An 18,418-nucleotide genomic window follows, 5' to 3' on the forward strand; every position below is an offset into this window, starting at 1 on the left:
GGGGGAATACAATTCTCCTGGCTTTTCAGTGGGTGGAGTGGATGAGAGTGTTGTTTTGTGTTTCCGGGTGTTAATGAAATATCTGAGTAATATATTCGAAGAGCCGGCTGTAGAAGTGTTTAGGTTTTCCGGTGTGAGAGGTTCAGCTTTATCTGAGAGGTTTTGTTTTCGTCTCTTGTGTTCATAATACTTTGTGCTAAAAACCACCATGGTATTTCGTTCCCCTTTAGAATGATATCTTCTGGTTCTGCATGTCGGAGTCGGAAACATCCGATTGGCAGTTACTGTTGGAGACGTTTTTTCCTTGTGGGAATGTGATGGGTTTCTCCTCCGGATTGTGGTCTCAGTCATCGCTGAGATTAAAAAAACATGCTGTTGGTTAGTAGCATTAGTCAGGTTGTTTAGTTTTATCCAGATATGATTTCTTTTTTTTTTTTACTTTGTGCTGGTACTCTTAGTTCTTCTGATTTGTGCAGTTTTTGATTGGTCTTTCACAAAGAAGAGGGGGAAATGGAGAAGTGGATAGGACATCTCAAAAGGAAATCTAAACAAAAACGGTAAAACCAAAATCTGTCTTTGCTCTCTTCTTTCCTAAAAAGAGGTTCTTTGTTGATTTCATTGAGTGAAAGAATACGGAACCGAGGATTTCAGTCTCCCTGTAATTTTGCATCGGTTGTGGCTGACTGATGAGGAAAGGTCTCTGTTCGTTTTAATAACACGGATGCAAATTACTGCAATTACGCACTTGAATAAAGGCCGCTTACAAATGATCCGTGTAGGTGAAGGCGTGCAGCTGCGCTTGTCTTCTGCTCTTCTACGAGGCTGGGTTGGATAGGTGTCTGTCCAAGATGAAGACTCAGGGACAAGCTGAATACTTTATAAGGGAAAAAAGGATGTTTTTGTGAAAATCACCGGTTAAATCCCATTCACTTTACTTTCTCAGTAATAACTGCATCTCCGCTTGTTCGTGTTTCTAGTTCTGAATTCAGAGGCTTCACTGGAGCATTCTACTGCTCTTCTTCAACTGAAAGTAGTGTTTCTGAAGGATGGATATCGGGAAAATAGGCGTTGTTACTCTTTGTGTACCATTTTCCTCCGAGTTTGTGGGAAGCCCAGTATAATTATAACAGCAGGAGGGGCTAAGCCCACCTTGTTAGTCCTTTAAAAGTCTGATCTCAGCCACTTGTGCTGCGGAACTTGATTTACGCTTTATTCTACCTGAAATATTTGAAACAGGGTTCTCCTGCTCACGTTATTGAGCAAATTGGTGCCTGAATATTTGAGGGACGTGTTTTTATCACTTTTCAAGTTTTCATTTGATTCTCATCCTCTACAAGCCTTTCAAGCTTAATTGCAAACGAAACGTAAAATGTCACTAACAAATCATTTTACCTTTAGTGCAAAAACACACACGTGCATTAAGAAAAAACAGCTTATAAAAAAACCAAGGCAGGCACCGAGGCAGCGCTGGGTGGGTGCAGTGCCGGGAGGAGGCTGCGGGTGCCGCTGCTGACCGAGGAGGAGCGAGAGGAAGGCCGGAGCGGTGCAGCAGCCCCGCCCGCTGCGGCCCGGCTCCATCGCTCGCTGGCTGGCTGGCTCGGCGGCCGGGCGGTCTGCGAGCGTCCCCCGGTGCGGAGCCGTGCTGCAGCGAGGCGGAGGGGAGCGGAGAGGAGGCGGGAGCGGGACCCGGAGCCCGATCGGAGGCGTTGTGAGCGGCGGAGGTGCGTGGAATGGCGGGGAGGCGTTGGGGCCGGCGGGAGCGAGCCCTGCTGTGGGGCGTGCTGGTGGCGGCGTGGGAGGCGGCGTGGGGCCAGCTGCGCTACTCGGTTCCCGAGGAGATGCCCAAGGGCTCCTTCGTGGGCGACGTGGCCAAGGACCTGGCGCTGGACCTGACGGCGCTCGGAGAAGGCAGAGTACGCATCTTGGACAAAGGCAGGACGCAGTATTTCGGTCTGCAGGGGAAGACGGGACATTTGGTGACAGCGGAGAGGATAGACCGGGAGCAGCTGTGCCGGCTGGTGGAGAAATGCGTGCTGCGGTGTGAGCTGATAGTGGAGGGGGAAATGAAGGTTTACGAAATCGAAGTGGAAATCACCGACATAAACGATAATGCGCCAAATTTCCGAGAGGAAGAAAAGCAGCTGAGAATGAGCGAGACGACAGCCCCTGGATCTCGGTTTCCCCTGGCCGAGGCTCATGACCCAGACGTGGGTCAGAATTCTCTGCAGAGCTACGAGCTGAGCGGCGACGAGCACTTCTCGCTGGCCGTGCAGACGGGCCCCGGCGGGGATCAGCGGCCCGAGCTGGTGCTGGCGAAGGCGCTGGACCGGGAGGAGGCGGCGTTTCACGAGCTGGTGCTGCGGGCGAGCGACGGCGGAGAGCCGGCACGGACGGGCACGGCGCGGATCCGCGTGGCGGTGCTGGACGCCAACGACAACGCGCCCGTGTTCAGCGCGGCGGAGTACACGGTGCGTGTGGCGGAGGACGTGCCCGTGGGCTCCGTCCTCGTCACCCTCACGGCCACCGACGCCGACGAGGGCGTGAACGGCCACGTCAAATACTCGTGGAAGAAAGTGTCAGACGTGGCATCGGAGATTTTCCAGTTGGACTCCGAGACAGGAGCGATCACTCTTTTGTGGAACCTGGACTTCGAAGAAGGACACTTTTACGAACTGGAGGTACAGGCACTGGATGACGGGGGCCTTTCTGACACGGCGAAAGTTTCGATCACAATAACAGACGTCAACGACAACGCTCCCGAACTGACAGTAACCTCTCCGCTGAGCGAGATCTCTGAGGACGCTCCGACGGGGACGGTGGTGGCTCTGCTGCATGTGCAGGACCGGGACTCGGGTGCCAATGGCCAAGTGCGGTGCTCGCTGGACAGCGGGGTCCCATTCCGTCTCGTAAAGACTCTTGAGAATTTCTACCGCGTGGAGACGTCTCGGGAGCTGGACCGGGAGAAGGTGTCGGAGTACAACGTGACGGTGCGGGCGGCCGACGGCGGGTCGCCGGCGCTGTGGAGCAGCGCGGTGCTGGCGCTGCGGGTGCTGGACGTGAACGACAACGCGCCGGTGTTCTCGGAGGAGCGGTACAGCGCGCGCGTGTCGGAGAACAACGCGGCGGGCGCGCTGGTGCTGCGGGTGCGGGCGTCGGACGCGGACTGGGGTGAGAACGCGCGCGTGCGGTACCGGCTGGTGGAGGGCCGGGTGCGGGGAGCAGCGCTGTCGTCGTACGTGTCGGTGCAGGCGGAGACGGGCGCGCTGTACGCGCTGCGCTCCTTCGACTACGAGGAGGTGCGCGAGGTGGGGCTGTGGGTGGTGGCGGAGGACGGCGGCGCGCCGGCGCTGAGCAGCAACGTGTCGGTGCGGCTGGAGATCGTGGACGAGAACGACAACGCGCCGCAGGTGCTCTACCCGCCGCCGGCCTCGGCGTCTTCGTCGCTGGGCTCGTTGTCGCCAGCGGGGTGGCCGGCGGTGGAGCTGGCGCCGCGGTGGTCGGAGCCCGGCTCGCTGGTGGCCAAGGTGGTGGCGGTGGACGCGGACGCGGGTCAGAACGCGTGGCTGTCGTACGAGGTGTGGAAGGCGACGGAGCCGGGTCTGTTCCGCGTGGGGCTGCACAGCGGCGAGGTGCGGACGGCGCGGTTCCCGCTGGCCCGCGACGCGGCGCGGCAGAGCCTGGTGGTGGTGGTGAAGGACCACGGGCGGCCGGCGCTGTCGGCCACGGCCACGCTGACGCTGGTGCTGGCCGAGAGCGTGGCCGAGCTGGTGTCGGAGCTGGGCAGCGCGGCCTCGGCGGCGGCGGCGGCGCCGGGCGAGGCGGCCGGCAGGCTGACGCGCTGGCTGGTGGTGGCCGTGGCGGCCGTGTCCTGCCTCTTCCTCGCCTTCCTGCTGCTGCTGCTGACGCTGCGCCTGCGGCGCTGGCGCCGCTCGCAGCAGCTGCTGGCGGCGGGCAGCGGCGCCTTGCGCGGCGTCCCGGCCTCGCACTTCGTGGGCATCGACGGCGTCCGCGCCTTCCTGCACTCCTACTCGCACGAGGTGTCGCTCACCGCCGACTCGCGCAAGAGCCACCTCCGCTTGTCGCCCGGCAGCTGCTGTGACACCCTGCCGGCCCGACCGCCGCCCGACGAGCCCGCGCCGCTGCTCGCCGAGGACCCTGACGGTGCCCCCTGCCCCCCCGACCCCACCGCCCCGACCCCGGTGAGTGCCTCTGACCACGCTTGATCCGCTGCTCTTATTCTCCGAGCCTGGCACAACTTAAGATCATGCCCTCTTGTCTTGTTGAAAGTCGTCTGGGAAAAGGGACCATCCCCCCCCTGGCTCCAACCTCCTTTCAGGGAGTTGTAGAGAGTGATGAGGTCTCCCCTGAGCCTCCTCTTCTTCAGGCTGAACACCCCCAGCTCCCTCAGCCTCTCTTCATAGGGTCTGTGCTGGATCCCTTCCCCAGCCCAGTTGCCTCCTTTGGACCTGCTCTAGGACCTCAATCTCCTTCCTGAGCTGAGGGGCCCAGAACTGGACACAGGACTCAAGGTGTGGCCTCCCCAGGGCTGAGTAGAGGGGTTCATGGGGTTTGCTGCTGAGTATCACAGGATGAATTTGAACGTGTCCTGGTGTTGTGTGTTGCACGTTGCCCACTTGATGCAGGCTGATGGTGTCTTTGACCTTATACTTTGGTGACTGTGTCTGTATTGGCATTGGGCTACTTCTCTGCCTTGAGAATATTTTACATTTCTTTGAGTTAGTGTGGTGAGCAGGTTAATCTGTTTCTGTGCATCCATGCTGGGACCTTTTTTCTCTGCTAACAAGAAAGCATTTGCTGAGGTTCAGTGGTGTGTGACTGTGAGGGTGACTTTCCCGTTGAGTGGTGTTTGTGTACTCTGGAGAGCCACGTGGGAGGTGAAAAGTTTGCTCTGGGGTAACTTAGAAGGGATGAAATAGTTATATATAAGGGCTCAGTTTCTTCTTCTTGTCATATAGGGACAGGAGTTGTGATTCTATGCATATTCCCTACTGTATTATCCAAGAAAAGTGAGGAACTATGGCTATGGTCCTTGGTGTGAGCTTCCTGTGGACTTTTATCCAGTTTGATGCCTTTCATGTTCATCTTCTGCAGTTGACAGAGCCTGAAATGTTATTCTGATGCCTTCATTGTAGGTTTCCCATTGTTGATTTGTTTGCTAAGGGGGTCTGCAGAGGGTCCTAACTGTGGATGGTAGCCCTGAGAACATGAACAGATCTGTTAGATTTTTGAAGCTAGGGTAGAGTTCCCAGCCATACCTTGAGGATGGTCAACAGCAGGAAAATGTTTAAGGGCTCCGTTTCTTTTTCTTGTCATACAGGGACAAGAGTTGTGATTCTATGCATATTCCCTACTGTATTTTCCAAGGAAAGTGAGGAACAATGGCTGTGGTCCTTGGTGTGAGCTCCCTGTGGACTTTTATCCAGTTTGATGTCTTTCATGTTTAAAGGGGCAGTTTTGTAATATCTCAGAAGACTTAGCTTGAGGGAGAGGATTGTGTTATGGTGTTTTCACTTGTGGCTTATTTGTGGGAGAGCAGTGGGTGATAGATCAGATGACTGAGAGGTCATCTAATGATGACTGACATCATATGACTGAGATGTCTTTCATGTTCATCTTCTGCAGTTGACATAAGCTGAAATGTTGAAATGTTGTGATTCTATGCATTTTCCCTACTGTATTATCCAAGAAAAGTGAGGAACTATGGCCACAGTCTTTGGTGTAAGCTTTCTGTGGACTTTTATCCAGTTTGATGCCTTTCATGTTCATCTTCTGCAGTTGACAGAGCCTGAAATGTTATTCTGATGCCTTCATTGTAGGTTTCCCATTGTAGCTTTGTTTGCTAAGGGGGTCTGCAGAGGGTCCTAACTGTGGATGGTAGCCCTGAGAACATGAACAGATCTGTTAGATTTTTGAGGCTAGGGTAGAGTTCCCAGCCATACCTTGAAGATGGTCAACAGCAGGCAAAGACTTCCATGCAATTCTGTTTCCTCAACATGTTTCTATATTAAATACTCTTCTGCCTGCTTGACACATGGGCAAACTGCTGAATATTGTCTGTGGTGCAGCCAAGAGCAGTGAATGCAGAGCAAGGGGGGTGAGAGACTGGCCCTGAACTAGGGAAATGGATGGGTTTGTGTGCCTGAGCAATGTTCTGATTCCATCCCTGGTGCCATTCATCTGGTTTCCCTGTCCTGCAAGGCCGTGCCAGTTCTCCAGCCATAATGTTCTTTGTGGGATAAGCACACATAGAAAGGTTCTGCGTGGTTGAAGAGGCCATTCTGTATTTTCTCAGAAGACTTAGCTTGAGGAAGAGGCCTGTGTTATGATGTTTTCACTTGTGGCTTATTTGTGGGAGAGCAGTGGGTGATGGATTGGATGACTGAGAGGTGATGACTGTGTCATTAACTGAATCCCTGTACTTGTAGTCCAGAGCAGGATTGTTGGAAACAATAACAGAGGATTGAGTTAATAACATTGCAGACTGAGTTATGAATGAGTTCTGTGTGCTCTGGGGGATAAATTCTCTTCTCTGCTGTGAAGACTGAGATGTTCTCTTGCTGTGGTTATCTGGTGAGTCTGTCTCCTATTTGCTTTTTTGATTTAAGTTTTGTTGGCTTTTTTTTGTTTGTTGGGGTTTTTATTTTCTTGTTCTGCAGTGTCCATCAGCAGAGATTCATTTAGCACTTGTCTTGTGTTGGTGCCTGTGGCTTATGCTACAGTGGGTGTGAAAGGCAGGAGATGTGATGGCATCATTGTGTTTTGTGATTGCTGGAGAGGAATAGACAGAAAACACCACCTTAGGAGAAGTTGATCCTCTGCAGGACAGTAGAAGGATGGCAGAATTTCTCCCTAGGCCATGGTTTTTATTTTCCAATGTTCCATTCTCTCTTGGATGATCACTCCTCTTGACTCTGATCACCCCCCTGAATAAGTCCACCAGATGAGTCTGGAGGAGTTTTAGTTTTGGCTGTCACTTGCTTGGACCTCAGCTGCCAGAGTTGTATGTTCTTCATTTTGCTTTCCTTGTTGATGCTTTTTGCTGTGAACAGTGGTGCAATTCTTACCTTGCTTGTTGTGATGTGGGAAGTGTGGGGCTCTGCGTGCCTGATAAGGTCTGAACATGGCACTGGAAGAAATGCTTGTTAAATACACATGATGGGAAATTAGTGGGAAGAAGTCAGGCAGGAAAAGAGTGGTGTGTGCTCCATCTGACTGGGAGGAGTGCTTTAATGTCATGCCTCATGCTGAGGCCTCTGCTACTTATACCAAGCTCCCTTTTCCCATATCCTGAAAGGGGATGAGAACCCTCTAACAAATTTGTCTGCCAGAAGTAGCCATGGAAGTGGAAACATGTTGTATGGGTGCTATTTCTAGGAACTGCTCTGTGAAACATCATTTCCACATCCATGTGTTCTTCAAAGGCTGTGATGTGAATTTTCATCCTTGTTGTATTAAGCTTTTCTCAGTCTCAGCCAACCTTGGGATGTTATTGGTGTCTCTTGCACATATGAAATAACTGCAGCAGATGGGGGGATGCTTTACTCAGGAGTGTCTGGGCTTGGGGGCTGTTATCTGAGCTCTCTAGAAGAAGCTGGTTATTTTATGCACTCAAGGTTACTCCTTACTTTTAGTTGGAATGGATACAAACATTGCCTTAATGGCTGCAGTCATGTACCTTCCAAATTGCTCCTGTGCAGGATGGTGGTTTTTGAGCTGATAACAAACAACTGAATCTTTGACTGCACTGCATATTGACCTTTCCTCCAAGGACTGTGGTGAGGTAACTTTATGTGTGCATCCATAATGTGGTAATTTTTCTCTACAAGGAGAAGCTTCTGAACCAATTTTCACAATGATGTCTGTCTGTAAAGTTAAGTGCACACTGAAGCCTTGTGTGTGCTCAGAGACAGGGTAGGTCGAATAGTTCTCTGTGGCACAGCCTGAAACCTCTGAAAAGTAGGTGACAGTGGTCAGGTAGGTTTCTCCTCTCTGTTACAGGGGTCTCATGGATGTGTTTCTGTGAACTTTTCCTGTGTTCAAAAGGAATTACTTGGAGAACTCTGATTGTGGTCCTTGGTGTCTGACACCCCCAGGTGTCTTTTTACCAGGCAGATCCTCTTCTTGTGAAGCTACTGCAGGTGAAATAATCTGAAATGTTAAGCTCTGCTGCATTCATGTAGGTTTTCCATTCTTCCTTTGTTTCTTCTCATGCTCTAAAAGTAGGCCTCAGTTTGAGAGATATTCTTTAAAAGTAGCAATCTGTTAAAATCATCAGGCTGGAGGAGCAGTTGTCAGGCCTAACAAGAAATGCTCTTTTGCTTTTCACTGATACAAGGCCCAGTGTTGTGTATTTCCCATGGTTTATCTGAAGAGTGAGAATGGAGAGCAAGGAGGGTGAGTGAATGGAGAGCAAGGAGGGAAAACTGGTGGGTCAGTGCATCTTTGGCTGGGCAATTGATTTTGCTGTGTGGTGCCCAGGAGCTCTGTTCCAATCATGTTTTCATTGTGGCTTCACTGAACATGAAGTCCCTCTGCCAATAAATTGTTTAAGCATAAGTGTGTGCCTAGAACAGTGATGGATGGGTAGAATGGCTTAAAATTTCTGTGTGGAACCTCCTTTATTCGTCCCTCTCTCCCTCGATTATTGTCATGTAGTGTTTCTTTGAGGCTTTGTTTCCTTGGAGGTTGATGTTCATCAGCCCCATTTTTTTGAGTCATCCTTTTGAATTTGAAACTGGGAGTTTTGTGTTGCAGCAAAAACTTAGTTCAAGCGTGTAAGAGAGAATTTGAGGTGTGATGAGAATAAGGCCAAAGCCAAACCCTCCAGTATGGAGTCCAAGGTAAAACTTTTATGGTTCTAATTGGGAGACCCCAGCACCTTCCAATGAATAATTGTCAATGCTCGCAGTGAGGAATGAGACATTGCCTGTGGCTTCCTTCTGCAACGTTTCCTATTCAGGGAGTTCCTTGTGTTCCTTGTGCATTGCTTCAGGTTTTTTGTATTGCTTCTGTTTTTTTCCCTTTCTGGATCTGCTGTGTGTGTGGTGTTGGTTCTAGGTACCAGGATATTTTCCACTGTGTGTTAGTGCCTCTTGCTTGTGCTACAGAAGGAAGACAGGAGATGTGAGGTTGTGTTTCTGTTACGTTTTGTGCAGGGAGTGTAGATGAAAGCATGAACAGAGCTGAGGCTGCATCTCTGTGTAACAGTGCGTGTGAAAGAAGTGGGGAGGAGATTGTACCCACTCTGTGCTGGGTGACTTGTACTTCAGCCACTGCTCACCCGTGTCCTTAGAATCCTTCTGTTTCCTCTGAGAATAGTGCTGAGCAAACAACAGTCCCAGCCTGCCTTGTCTGATTGTGCTGCATCATCATCTCATTTGTTTTTACCAGTTTAGAGGGTCAGAAGCAAACCTGGAAATTCCTTGTGCTTTGAAAGAGTACTCAGAGGAACTCTGTTGGCAGGGGCTGTGGAAGAGAAGCTGATCCTTCCTCTACTTCTGATAGGCATTTAATTAACTATGGGGTTGTGGGACCAGGCATACCATTCGAGTTCCTTCTTCTCATGAATTTGGCCTAAAAAATATTATTCCAGCTGATCCATTCATATCTGAAGGCTTCTTACTTTTACCTGGTGTGTTGTGATGAGCTCCAGCTCGCTGTCAGGGTGTCTGTTTTTATCAGGTTCTGTCATGATAAGACTCAAAACTGTTAAACTGAAAGAGAAGAGGTTTAGACAGTACACAAGACAGAAATGTTACACGATGAGCCCAGTGAGACACTGGACCAGGTTGCCATTCTGTGGCTGCATGGAGGAGTCAGTGTGGCTTTGCACTTTGACATTGTCAGCCCCTCAAGTCTGGAGATGCCAAAGAGTGAACTGCTCTGCATCAGAAACAAAATACAAGGACATTTTAGGTGAAGTATCATCACTGCTTTCTTACCTTAGAGCTATACACAATGCCTTTGAGATGATCTATTTCTCAGTGTAATTGTTCTCCCTGGAAGGAAAACGGTGGCACAAGTCTCAGAGATATAAATGAGTCATGAAAAACAAAACCTGAGAAGATGGAAACCCTTTGCAAGCCCCAGAAAGGAAGGACTGCAGTGTCTTCTGCTTCATTCAGTTTCTGATTATTTACTGATGAATCCAACACGATCCTTCCTGGTGTTGGTCCCATGTACGGAGAGAAGAAATTATTATAACGCCTTCCCCAGCTCTGCAGTACTGCATTGTTCCAATTGACCTGTTTACATCTCACTGAGAGACAGAGAGAAAAAGCCGGTACCCCGATGCGGGCGATCAGGAGGCTGCGGTGCCGTGTGGGATCCTCCGGGTGCCGCTGTTGGCCGGCGCTGGAGCCGCAGCCGCAGCCGGAGCCGCCGCAGCGTTCTGCCCCCGCAGGCTGCTCGCTCGCCCGGCGCCGGCCAGAGCGGCAGCGGCACGGGCAGCAGAGGCGAGAGCAGCGGCGTCCGAGCCCGGAGCTGCCTGCGGAGAGGGACTGGCAGGCAAGCAGAAAGGGCAGCGGCAGGAGGGAGGATCGCGGCGAGCTGCGGGGCCGAGCATGGCGTGCGGGGAGGGGCAGAGGCAGAGGCCGAGGCCGAGCCGGGGGCGAGGAGCCGGGCGAGTGGTGCTGCTGGCCGCCTGGCTGCTGGGCTTGTGCTGCCGGGCGGCGGGCGAGCGGATCCGCTACGCCATCCCCGAGGAGCTGGGCAGAGGCTCGCTGGTGGGGCCGCTGGCGAGGGACCTGGGGCTGAGCCCCGCCGAGCTGCCGGCACGCAAGCTGCGGGTGGTGTCTGCAGCCAAAAAGCAGCTGAAATACTTCTCGGTGAGCGAGGAGAGCGGGGAGCTGTACGTGAGCGAGAGGCTGGACCGGGAGGAGATGTGCGGCGAGGCGGCGTCCTGCTCCGTCAGCTTCGAGGCGCTGGTGGAGAACCCGCTCAACGTTTTCCACGTCCACGTCGACATCCAGGACGTCAACGACAATTCCCCGCGGTTCCTGCAAGACAATTTTGAGCTGGAGATCAATGAACTGACTTCTCCCGGTACTCGTTTTTCCTTGGGCATGGCTGAAGACCCGGACGTGGGCAGAAACGCGCTGCAAGGCTACGAACTGGAGGCCAACAACTACTTCGGGGTGGAGGTGAAGGAAGGCGAGGACGGCAAGAAGTTCGCGGAGCTGGTTCTGCGCCGAGCACTGGACCGGGAGAGCGAGCAGAGCGTGCGGTTGGTGCTGACGGCGCTGGACGGCGGTGACCCGCCCCGCAGCGGCACCGCCCAGCTCTGCATCAACGTCACCGACGCCAACGACAACCCACCCGTGTTCGCGCAGGACCGGTACCGGGTGAGCCTGCGGGAGGACGCACTGCCCGGCTCGGTGGTGTTGAACGTCTCCGCCTCGGACGCCGACGCCGGCACCAACGCGCGTATCACCTATGGCCTCGGGAAAATGCCGGCCAAGGTGCTTGAGAAGTTCGCGGTAGATGCGGAGAGCGGGATCATCACGCTAAAGGAGGAGCTGGACTATGAGGACACGCGGGGATACACGCTCCTTGTGGAGGCGAGGGACGGCGGAGGGCAGACGGCTCACTGCAAGGTGGAGGTGGAGGTGCTGGACGTGAACGACAACGCACCCGAAATCACGATCCTGTCGGTGTCGAGCCCCGTGCCCGAGGACGCCCCAGCAGGCACCGTGGTGGCCCTCCTGAACGTCAACGACGCGGACTCCGGGGAGAACGGCGATGTGCGGTGCGAGCTGTCGGGCGAGGCGCCGCTGTCGCTGGTGGCCTCGTCGGGCGGCTCGTACAAGGTGTTGACGGGGAGCGCGCTGGACCGCGAGCAGGCGTCGGAGCACCGCGTGAGGGTGGTGGCCAGGGACCGGGGCAGCCCGTCGCTGTGGAGCAGCGCGGAGCTGGTGCTGGAGGTGTCGGACGTGAACGACAACGCGCCGGTGTTCGAGGAGGCGGCGTACAGCGCGTACGTGTCGGAGAACAACGCGGCGGGCGCGGCGGTGGTGCGCATGGTGGCGCGGGACGCAGACGCGGGCGCCAACGGGCGCGTGAGCTACTGGCTGGCGGGCGGCAGCGCGGGCGCGGCGCCGTACGTGTCGGTGGAGGCGCGGAGCGGCGCGGTGTACGCGCAGCGCTCCTTCGACTACGAGCAGTGCCGCGAGTTCACGGTGGCGGTGCGGGCGCAGGACGGCGGGGCGCCGGCGCGGAGCTCCACGGCGACGGTGCGCGTCTTCGTGCTGGACCGCAACGACAACGCGCCGCGGGTGCTGTGGCCGCCGGCAGGGACTGCGGGGCCGGAGCCTTCCTCCTCGTCGTCATCGTCGGTGGCGTTCGAGGTGGTGCCGCGGTCGGCCGAGGCCGGGTACCTGGTGGGCAAGGTGGTGGCGGTGGACGCGGACGCGGGGCGCAACGCGTGGCTGTCGTACGAGCTGGTGCAGGCGGCGGAGCCGGCGCTGTTCCGCGTGGGGCTGCACAGCGGCGAGGTGCGGACGGCGCGGGCCGTGTCGGAGAGGGACGCGGCGAAGCAGCGGCTGGTGGCCGTGGTGAAGGACCACGGGCAGCCGGCGCTGTCGGCCACGGCCACGCTGCACGTGGTGCTGGCCGAGAGCTTGCAGGAGGCGCTGCCGGAGCTGAGCGAGCGGGCGGCGGGCGCCGACTCGCCGGCCGAGCTGCAGTTCTACCTGGTGCTGGCGCTGGCGCTGCTCTCCGCCCTCTTTCTGCTGAGCGTGGCGCTGGCCGTGCTGGCGCGGCTGCGCCGGGCCGGGCCGCCCGCCGTCCTGCGCTGCCTGGCCGCGCAGCGCTTCTCCGTGCCCGGCGCCGCCTTCCCGGCCGACTTCTGCGAGGGCACCTTGCCCTACTCCTACAACCTCTGCGTGGCGCCGGGACGCGCCCTGCCCGAGCCCGCTTGGCCGCCGCCGCCCGTGCCCAGCCTGCCCGCCGAGGAGCTGCTCGCCGGGGAGCCCTGCGGGGAGCGGAGCCCGAGCCCCAGCGCCGGACCGGCACAGCCGCCCGCCCGCCCCGACGCACCGCAGGTCTGTAAGCCCGAGCGCTATCGCTCTGCTCCTTCACCCTTCTTCTTTCCCAGCCTTTGCTCTGACTGATGGTGGCTCTTGGTTTTCACCCGGGGAGCCCTGGTGCGTGGCTCCGTGAAAGAATCTAGCGAGGTGACTCCCTTCTTGTGAGATAGACGTGGCAGATCTGTTTTTCGGTGGTTATGAGTTCAGGTTGAGCTCCGTGGTTTTGTCTTGAACGTTTGTGTTGTAGAGAAATAATTTGGTCTAGAAGTGCAGAACGACTCCCTTCTTGTGAGTTAGAATTTTCAGTTCTGTTCTCGGTGTTGGCAGGTTCAGGCTGAGCCGAGATGTTTTGTCTTGAACGTTTGTGTTGTCTGAAAGAATTTGGTATAGAAGCGAAGAAGGTGACTCTTTCCAGTGTAGAACGAGTTCTGGTGCTTCGTGATGGAGCTGGGACAATACAGTTGAGGGGTAGTGTTGGAGACCTTTTTCTTTCTGGAAATGTGCGTGTTTCCTTTTAGGGATTGTAGTTTCTCTTCCTCGATGAAAACCTGCTGTGGATTAGTAGCATAAGTTGGGTTGATACATTTTATTCAAGTATGATATTTCTTTTCTACTTTATTTTATTTCTCTCAGTTCCCCTCTTTTGTGCAGTTCTTTATTCACCTTTCGTGAAGAAGTGGGAGTGTAAAATGGTATCTCAAAAGCAAAGCAAAACAAAAACTGTAACTCTAACTTTAGTCTGTATTTATTACATGGGGAGTATTGGCGCTTGTCTCGGGGAAGGAATGTAGCAGGGAAGCTTCGCCTAATTTAAGGGCAGGCAGTTAAATGTTTTTCGGTTTTCTCGGTGGTGACGGAAGAAAAAAGCTTGACTGGGTTTTCATAAAGAAGTGGAGGCGTAAAATGGTATCTCAAAAGCAAAAGGACTTTCTTATTTTCTCTCCTTTCCCTTAGAGAGGTGCTTGGTTGATGTTGGTGAGGGGAGGGGATTTCCAATCCGTAAAGTTCAGTCTCTCGGTACTTTCTGTATCAGTCCTGGCTGCCAGGGTCCCTATCTGGTCTGGTGAGGTACATATGTAAACGAAACAATTAGGCACGTGAATAAAGTGCATTAACAGCTTACAAATAGACCAAGTAGTAGAAGTAGTTCAGGGTGAGCTATTATCTTTTGCTGTTCTACAGTACTCCGTTGAAATGTGTTTTTGAAAGATGATGATTTAGGAATGAGATTAATACTGCGTTAAAGAAATTGCAGTCCCTCACACCTTGGTTTCTGGAACAGAAACCATACGAGTCGTTTAAAATGTCAAATTAAGTAACTGCATATGTGTATTACGTTATACAATCCCTAGGTAGGATGGCGTATTTTCAAGGAAAATTACTGGTTAAAGGCAATTCACTTTCTCAGTATTGGCTGCACCTTCATGCAGCTTTAATGGTCTAGCCAAGAGCTCAGATGCTGAACTGAAACATTCCATTGCTTTTCTCCGTTTGAAAACGGAGAAAATTTTCCCGACAGCTTGTGTGGAGCCGAGTAGATGATTTTGGGCAGGTGGAACCAGCCCCACCTTGTTAATCGTTCAATTGTCTGATCTCGGTCAGTTGTGGTTGGGAAGTTGATTTCCATCGTGTTCCGTGTGCAGTATTTAAGTAGAATTCCAGCACCTCTTGTTAATGAGTCTGATGCTTCCCGGTTCTCCGCGCGTTTCTGTCTGAGCAGGTTCAGAGTCGCGGTTTTATTGCTTTGGACGTTTTAATTTCTTTTGTTATTTGTGTAACGCATCCAAGCACGAGTGCGAGAGAAATTGCTGATGGGGATGGTTTCGAACCGGGATGAAAGGCTGGAAATACTCTTTATGATGACACGTAATGTAGAAAGCACACGTGCCATTTAGAAAAGCAGAGCTGAGAGGAAGCGAAAGAAGGAAATTTCCGGTCTTCATTTCAAGGAATATCTTCCTTGTTGTGTCGGTCTGTCGATGAGGATGTGGGGAATTAGTGCGGCTCTACGAAGCACTTTCAGTTTGCAACAAGAGTGAAGGAAAAATCCTTCAAGCACTGCTCCAAGAGCTGTTCTTTTCGTTACGGGGATCGCTGCTTTGCAGAAGCAGAGAAGTGGCGACAAAAGGAATTCTTTCCTTTCTCCATCGGCATTCAGAGTTGATTTTCCCTGCGCGGAATGGTCTCTATTCCCGCGAGGTGCCGGTGGCAGCGGAGGGTCGGGCAGCGCTGGGTGGGTGCAGTGCCGGGAGGAGGCTGCGGGTGCCGCTGCTGACCGAGGAGGAGCGAGAGGAAGGCCGGAGCGGTGCAGCAGCCCCGCCCGCTGCGGCCCGGCTCCATCGCTCGCTGGCTGGCTGGCTCGGCGGCCGGGCGGTCTGCGAGCGTCCCCCGGTGCGGAGCCGTGCTGCAGCGAGGCGGAGGGGAGCGGAGAGGAGGCCGGAGCGGGACCCGGAGCCCGATCGGAGGCGTTGTGAGCGGCGGAGGTGCGTGGAATGGCGGGGAGGCGTTGGGGCCGGCGGGAGCGAGCCCTGCTGTGGGGCGTGCTGGTGGCGGCGTGGGAGGCGGCGTGGGGCCAGCTGCGCTACTCGGTTCCCGAGGAGATGCCCAAGGGCTCGTTCGTGGGCGACGTGGCCAAGGACCTGGCGCTGGACCTGACGGCGCTCGGAGAAGGCAGAGTACGCATCTTGGACAAAGGCAGGACGCAGTATTTCGGTCTGCAGGGGAAGACGGGACATTTGGTGACAGCGGAGAGGATAGACCGGGAGCAGCTGTGCCGGCTGGTGGAGAAATGCGTGCTGCGGTGTGAGCTGATAGTGGAGGGGGAAATGAAGTTTTTCGAAATCGAAGTGGAAATCATGGACATAAACGACAATGCGCCCAGCTTCCAGGAGGGCGAAATGGAGTTGAGAATGAGCGAGACGACACCTCCGGGGTCTCGGTTTCCCCTGTCCGAGGCTCACGACCCGGATTTGGGCCGGAATTCTCTGCAGAGCTACGAGCTGAGCGGCGACGAGCACTTCTCGCTGGCCGTGCAGACGGGCCCCGGCGGGGATCAGCGGCCCGAGCTGGTGCTGGCGAAGGCGCTGGACCGGGAGGAGGCGGCGTTTCACGAGCTGGTGCTGCGGGCGAGCGACGGCGGAGAGCCGGCACGGACGGGCACGGCGCGGATCCGCGTGGCGGTGCTGGACGCCAACGACAACGCGCCCGTGTTCAGCGCGGCGGAGTACACGGTGCGTGTGGCGGAGGACGTGCCCGTGGGCTCCGTCCTCGTCACCCTCACGGCCACCGACGCCGACGAGGGCGTGAACGGCCACGTCAAATACTCGCTGAAGAAAAAGAAGGACATAGCCATGCAGATTTTCCAGTTGGATGCTGAGACCGGAGCGATCACTGTGGCGCAGAGCCTGGATTTCGAAGAAGGCGACTCCTACGAACTGGAGGTACAGGCGCATGACGGCGGGGGCCTTTTCGATTCTGCCAAAGTGTACGTCTCCGTGACAGACGTCAACGACAATGCGCCACAGATTTCGGTGCGATCTTCCCTCAGCGAGATCTCTGAGGACGTCGCGTCGGGGACGGTGGTGGCTCTGCTGCACGTACAGGACAAGGACTCGGGTGCCAACGGGCAGGTGCGGTGCTCGCTGGAGGGCGGGGTCCCTTTCCGTCTGCGGAACTCCCGGGGCAGCTACTACAGCGTGGAGACGTCTCGGGAGCTGGACCGGGAGAAGGTGTCGGAGTACAACGTGACGGTGCGGGCGGCCGACGGCGGGTCGCCGGCTCTGCGGAGCAGCGCGGTGCTGGCGCTGCGGGTGCTGGACGTGAACGACAACGCGCCGGTGTTCTCGGAGGAGCGGTACAGCGCGCGCGTGTCCGAGAACAACGCGGCGAGCGCGCTGGTGCTGCGGGTGCGGGCGTCGGACGCGGACTGGGGTGAGAACGCGCGCGTGCGGTACCGGCTGGTGGAGGGCCGGGTGCGGGGAGCAGCGCTGTCGTCGTACGTGTCGGTGCAGGCGGAGACGGGCGCGCTGTACGCGCTGCGCTCCTTCGACTACGAGGAGGTGCGCGAGGTGGGGCTGTGGGTGGTGGCGGAGGACGGCGGCGCGCCGGCGCTGAGCAGCAACGTGTCGGTGCGGCTGGAGATCGTGGACGAGAACGACAACGCGCCGCAGGTGCTCTACCCGCCGCCGGCCTCGGCGTCTTCGTCGCCGGGCTCGTTGTCGTCAGCGGGGTGGCCGGCGGTGGAGCTGGCGCCGCGGTGGTCGGAGCCCGGCTCGCTGGTGGCCAAGGTGGTGGCGGTGGACGCGGACGCGGGTCAGAACGCGTGGCTGTCGTACGAGGTGTGGAAGGCGACGGAGCCGGGTCTGTTCCGCGTGGGGCTGCACAGCGGCGAGGTGCGGACGGCGCGGTTCCCGCTGGCCCGCGACGCGGCGCGGCAGAGCCTGGTGGTGGTGGTGAAGGACCACGGGCGGCCGGCGCTGTCGGCCACGGCCACGCTGACGCTGGTGCTGGCCGAGAGCGTGGCCGAGCTGGTGTCGGAGCTGGGCAGCGCGGCCTCGGCGGCGGCGGCGGCGGCGCCGGGCGAGGCGGCCGGCAGGCTGACGCGCTGGCTGGTGGTGGCCGTGGCGGCCGTGTCCTGCCTCTTCCTCGCCTTCCTGCTGCTGCTGCTGACGCTGCGCCTGCGGCGCTGGCGCCGCTCGCAGCAGCTGCTGGCGGCGGGCAGCGGCGCCTTGCGCGGCGTCCCGGCCTCGCACTTCGTGGGCATCGACGGCGTCCGCGCCTTCCTGCACTCCTACTCGCACGAGGTGTCGCTCACCGCCGACTCGCGCAAGAGCCACCTCCGCTTGTCGCCCGGCAGCTGCTGTGACACCCTGCCGGCCCGACCGCCGCCCGACGAGCCCGCGCCGCTGCTCGCCGAGGACCCTGACGGTGCCCCCTGCCCCCCCGACCCCACCGCCCCGACCCCGGTGAGTGCCTCTGACCGCCCTCTCCTGCCCTCCCTTTCTTGATCCTCTTTGTTGTCCATTCATCATCTCCTTTGCTGTTGCCTGAGGACTCCTGTGAATGGTGGCTCTTAGGCCTAGGTGTAAATTTTGCACTAGTGCACAGGAGTGCTCCGTGTGTTTTGAGTTGCTCATGTGCTGAAGAAGTCTGATGTTGCTTTTGGAGCTAGTGCTTTGATGACTGGGACTTCACTTGGGCGTTTTATAGCTTGTGGTGTGTCATCAGTTTCTATGGATCAGAGGTATCATCAAGTCCAACCCTTGATCCACTCCCCCCGTGGTTCCCAGCCCATGGCACTGAGTGCCACATCCAGGCTCTTTTGAAATATCTCCAGGGATGGAGAATCCACCCCTTCCCTGGGCAGCCCATTC

General features: G+C 56.1%; 3 protein-coding genes across 3 annotated transcripts; all 3 read left to right on the plus strand.

Annotated features, from left to right (window-relative positions):
* The first annotated feature begins 1,685 nt into the window (after positions 1-1,685).
* On the plus strand, positions 1,686-4,234 carry LOC139803094 (protocadherin gamma-A10-like). Its single transcript, XM_071758931.1, has one exon. The coding sequence runs from the start codon at positions 1,731-1,733 to the stop codon at positions 4,221-4,223; it is 2,493 nt and encodes an 830-aa protein (XP_071615032.1). The 5' UTR covers positions 1,686-1,730; the 3' UTR covers positions 4,224-4,234.
* A 6,161-nt stretch (positions 4,235-10,395) lies between these two features.
* LOC139803260 (protocadherin gamma-B5-like) lies at positions 10,396-13,130 on the plus strand. The gene has a single exon (XM_071759199.1). The coding sequence runs from the start codon at positions 10,584-10,586 to the stop codon at positions 13,128-13,130; it is 2,547 nt and encodes an 848-aa protein (XP_071615300.1). The 5' UTR covers positions 10,396-10,583.
* Positions 13,131-14,906: 1,776 nt separating this feature from the next.
* On the plus strand, positions 14,907-18,223 carry LOC139803069 (protocadherin gamma-A10-like). The gene has a single exon (XM_071758869.1). It carries the CDS (start codon positions 15,539-15,541, stop codon positions 18,050-18,052), a length of 2,514 nt encoding a protein of 837 aa, XP_071614970.1. The 5' UTR covers positions 14,907-15,538; the 3' UTR covers positions 18,053-18,223.
* The last annotated feature ends 195 nt before the right edge of the window (positions 18,224-18,418 follow it).

The sequence above is a fragment of the Heliangelus exortis genome, chromosome 15 (assembly GCF_036169615.1).
Source record: "Heliangelus exortis chromosome 15, bHelExo1.hap1, whole genome shotgun sequence".
NCBI classification, from domain to species: Eukaryota; Metazoa; Chordata; class Aves; order Apodiformes; family Trochilidae; genus Heliangelus; species Heliangelus exortis.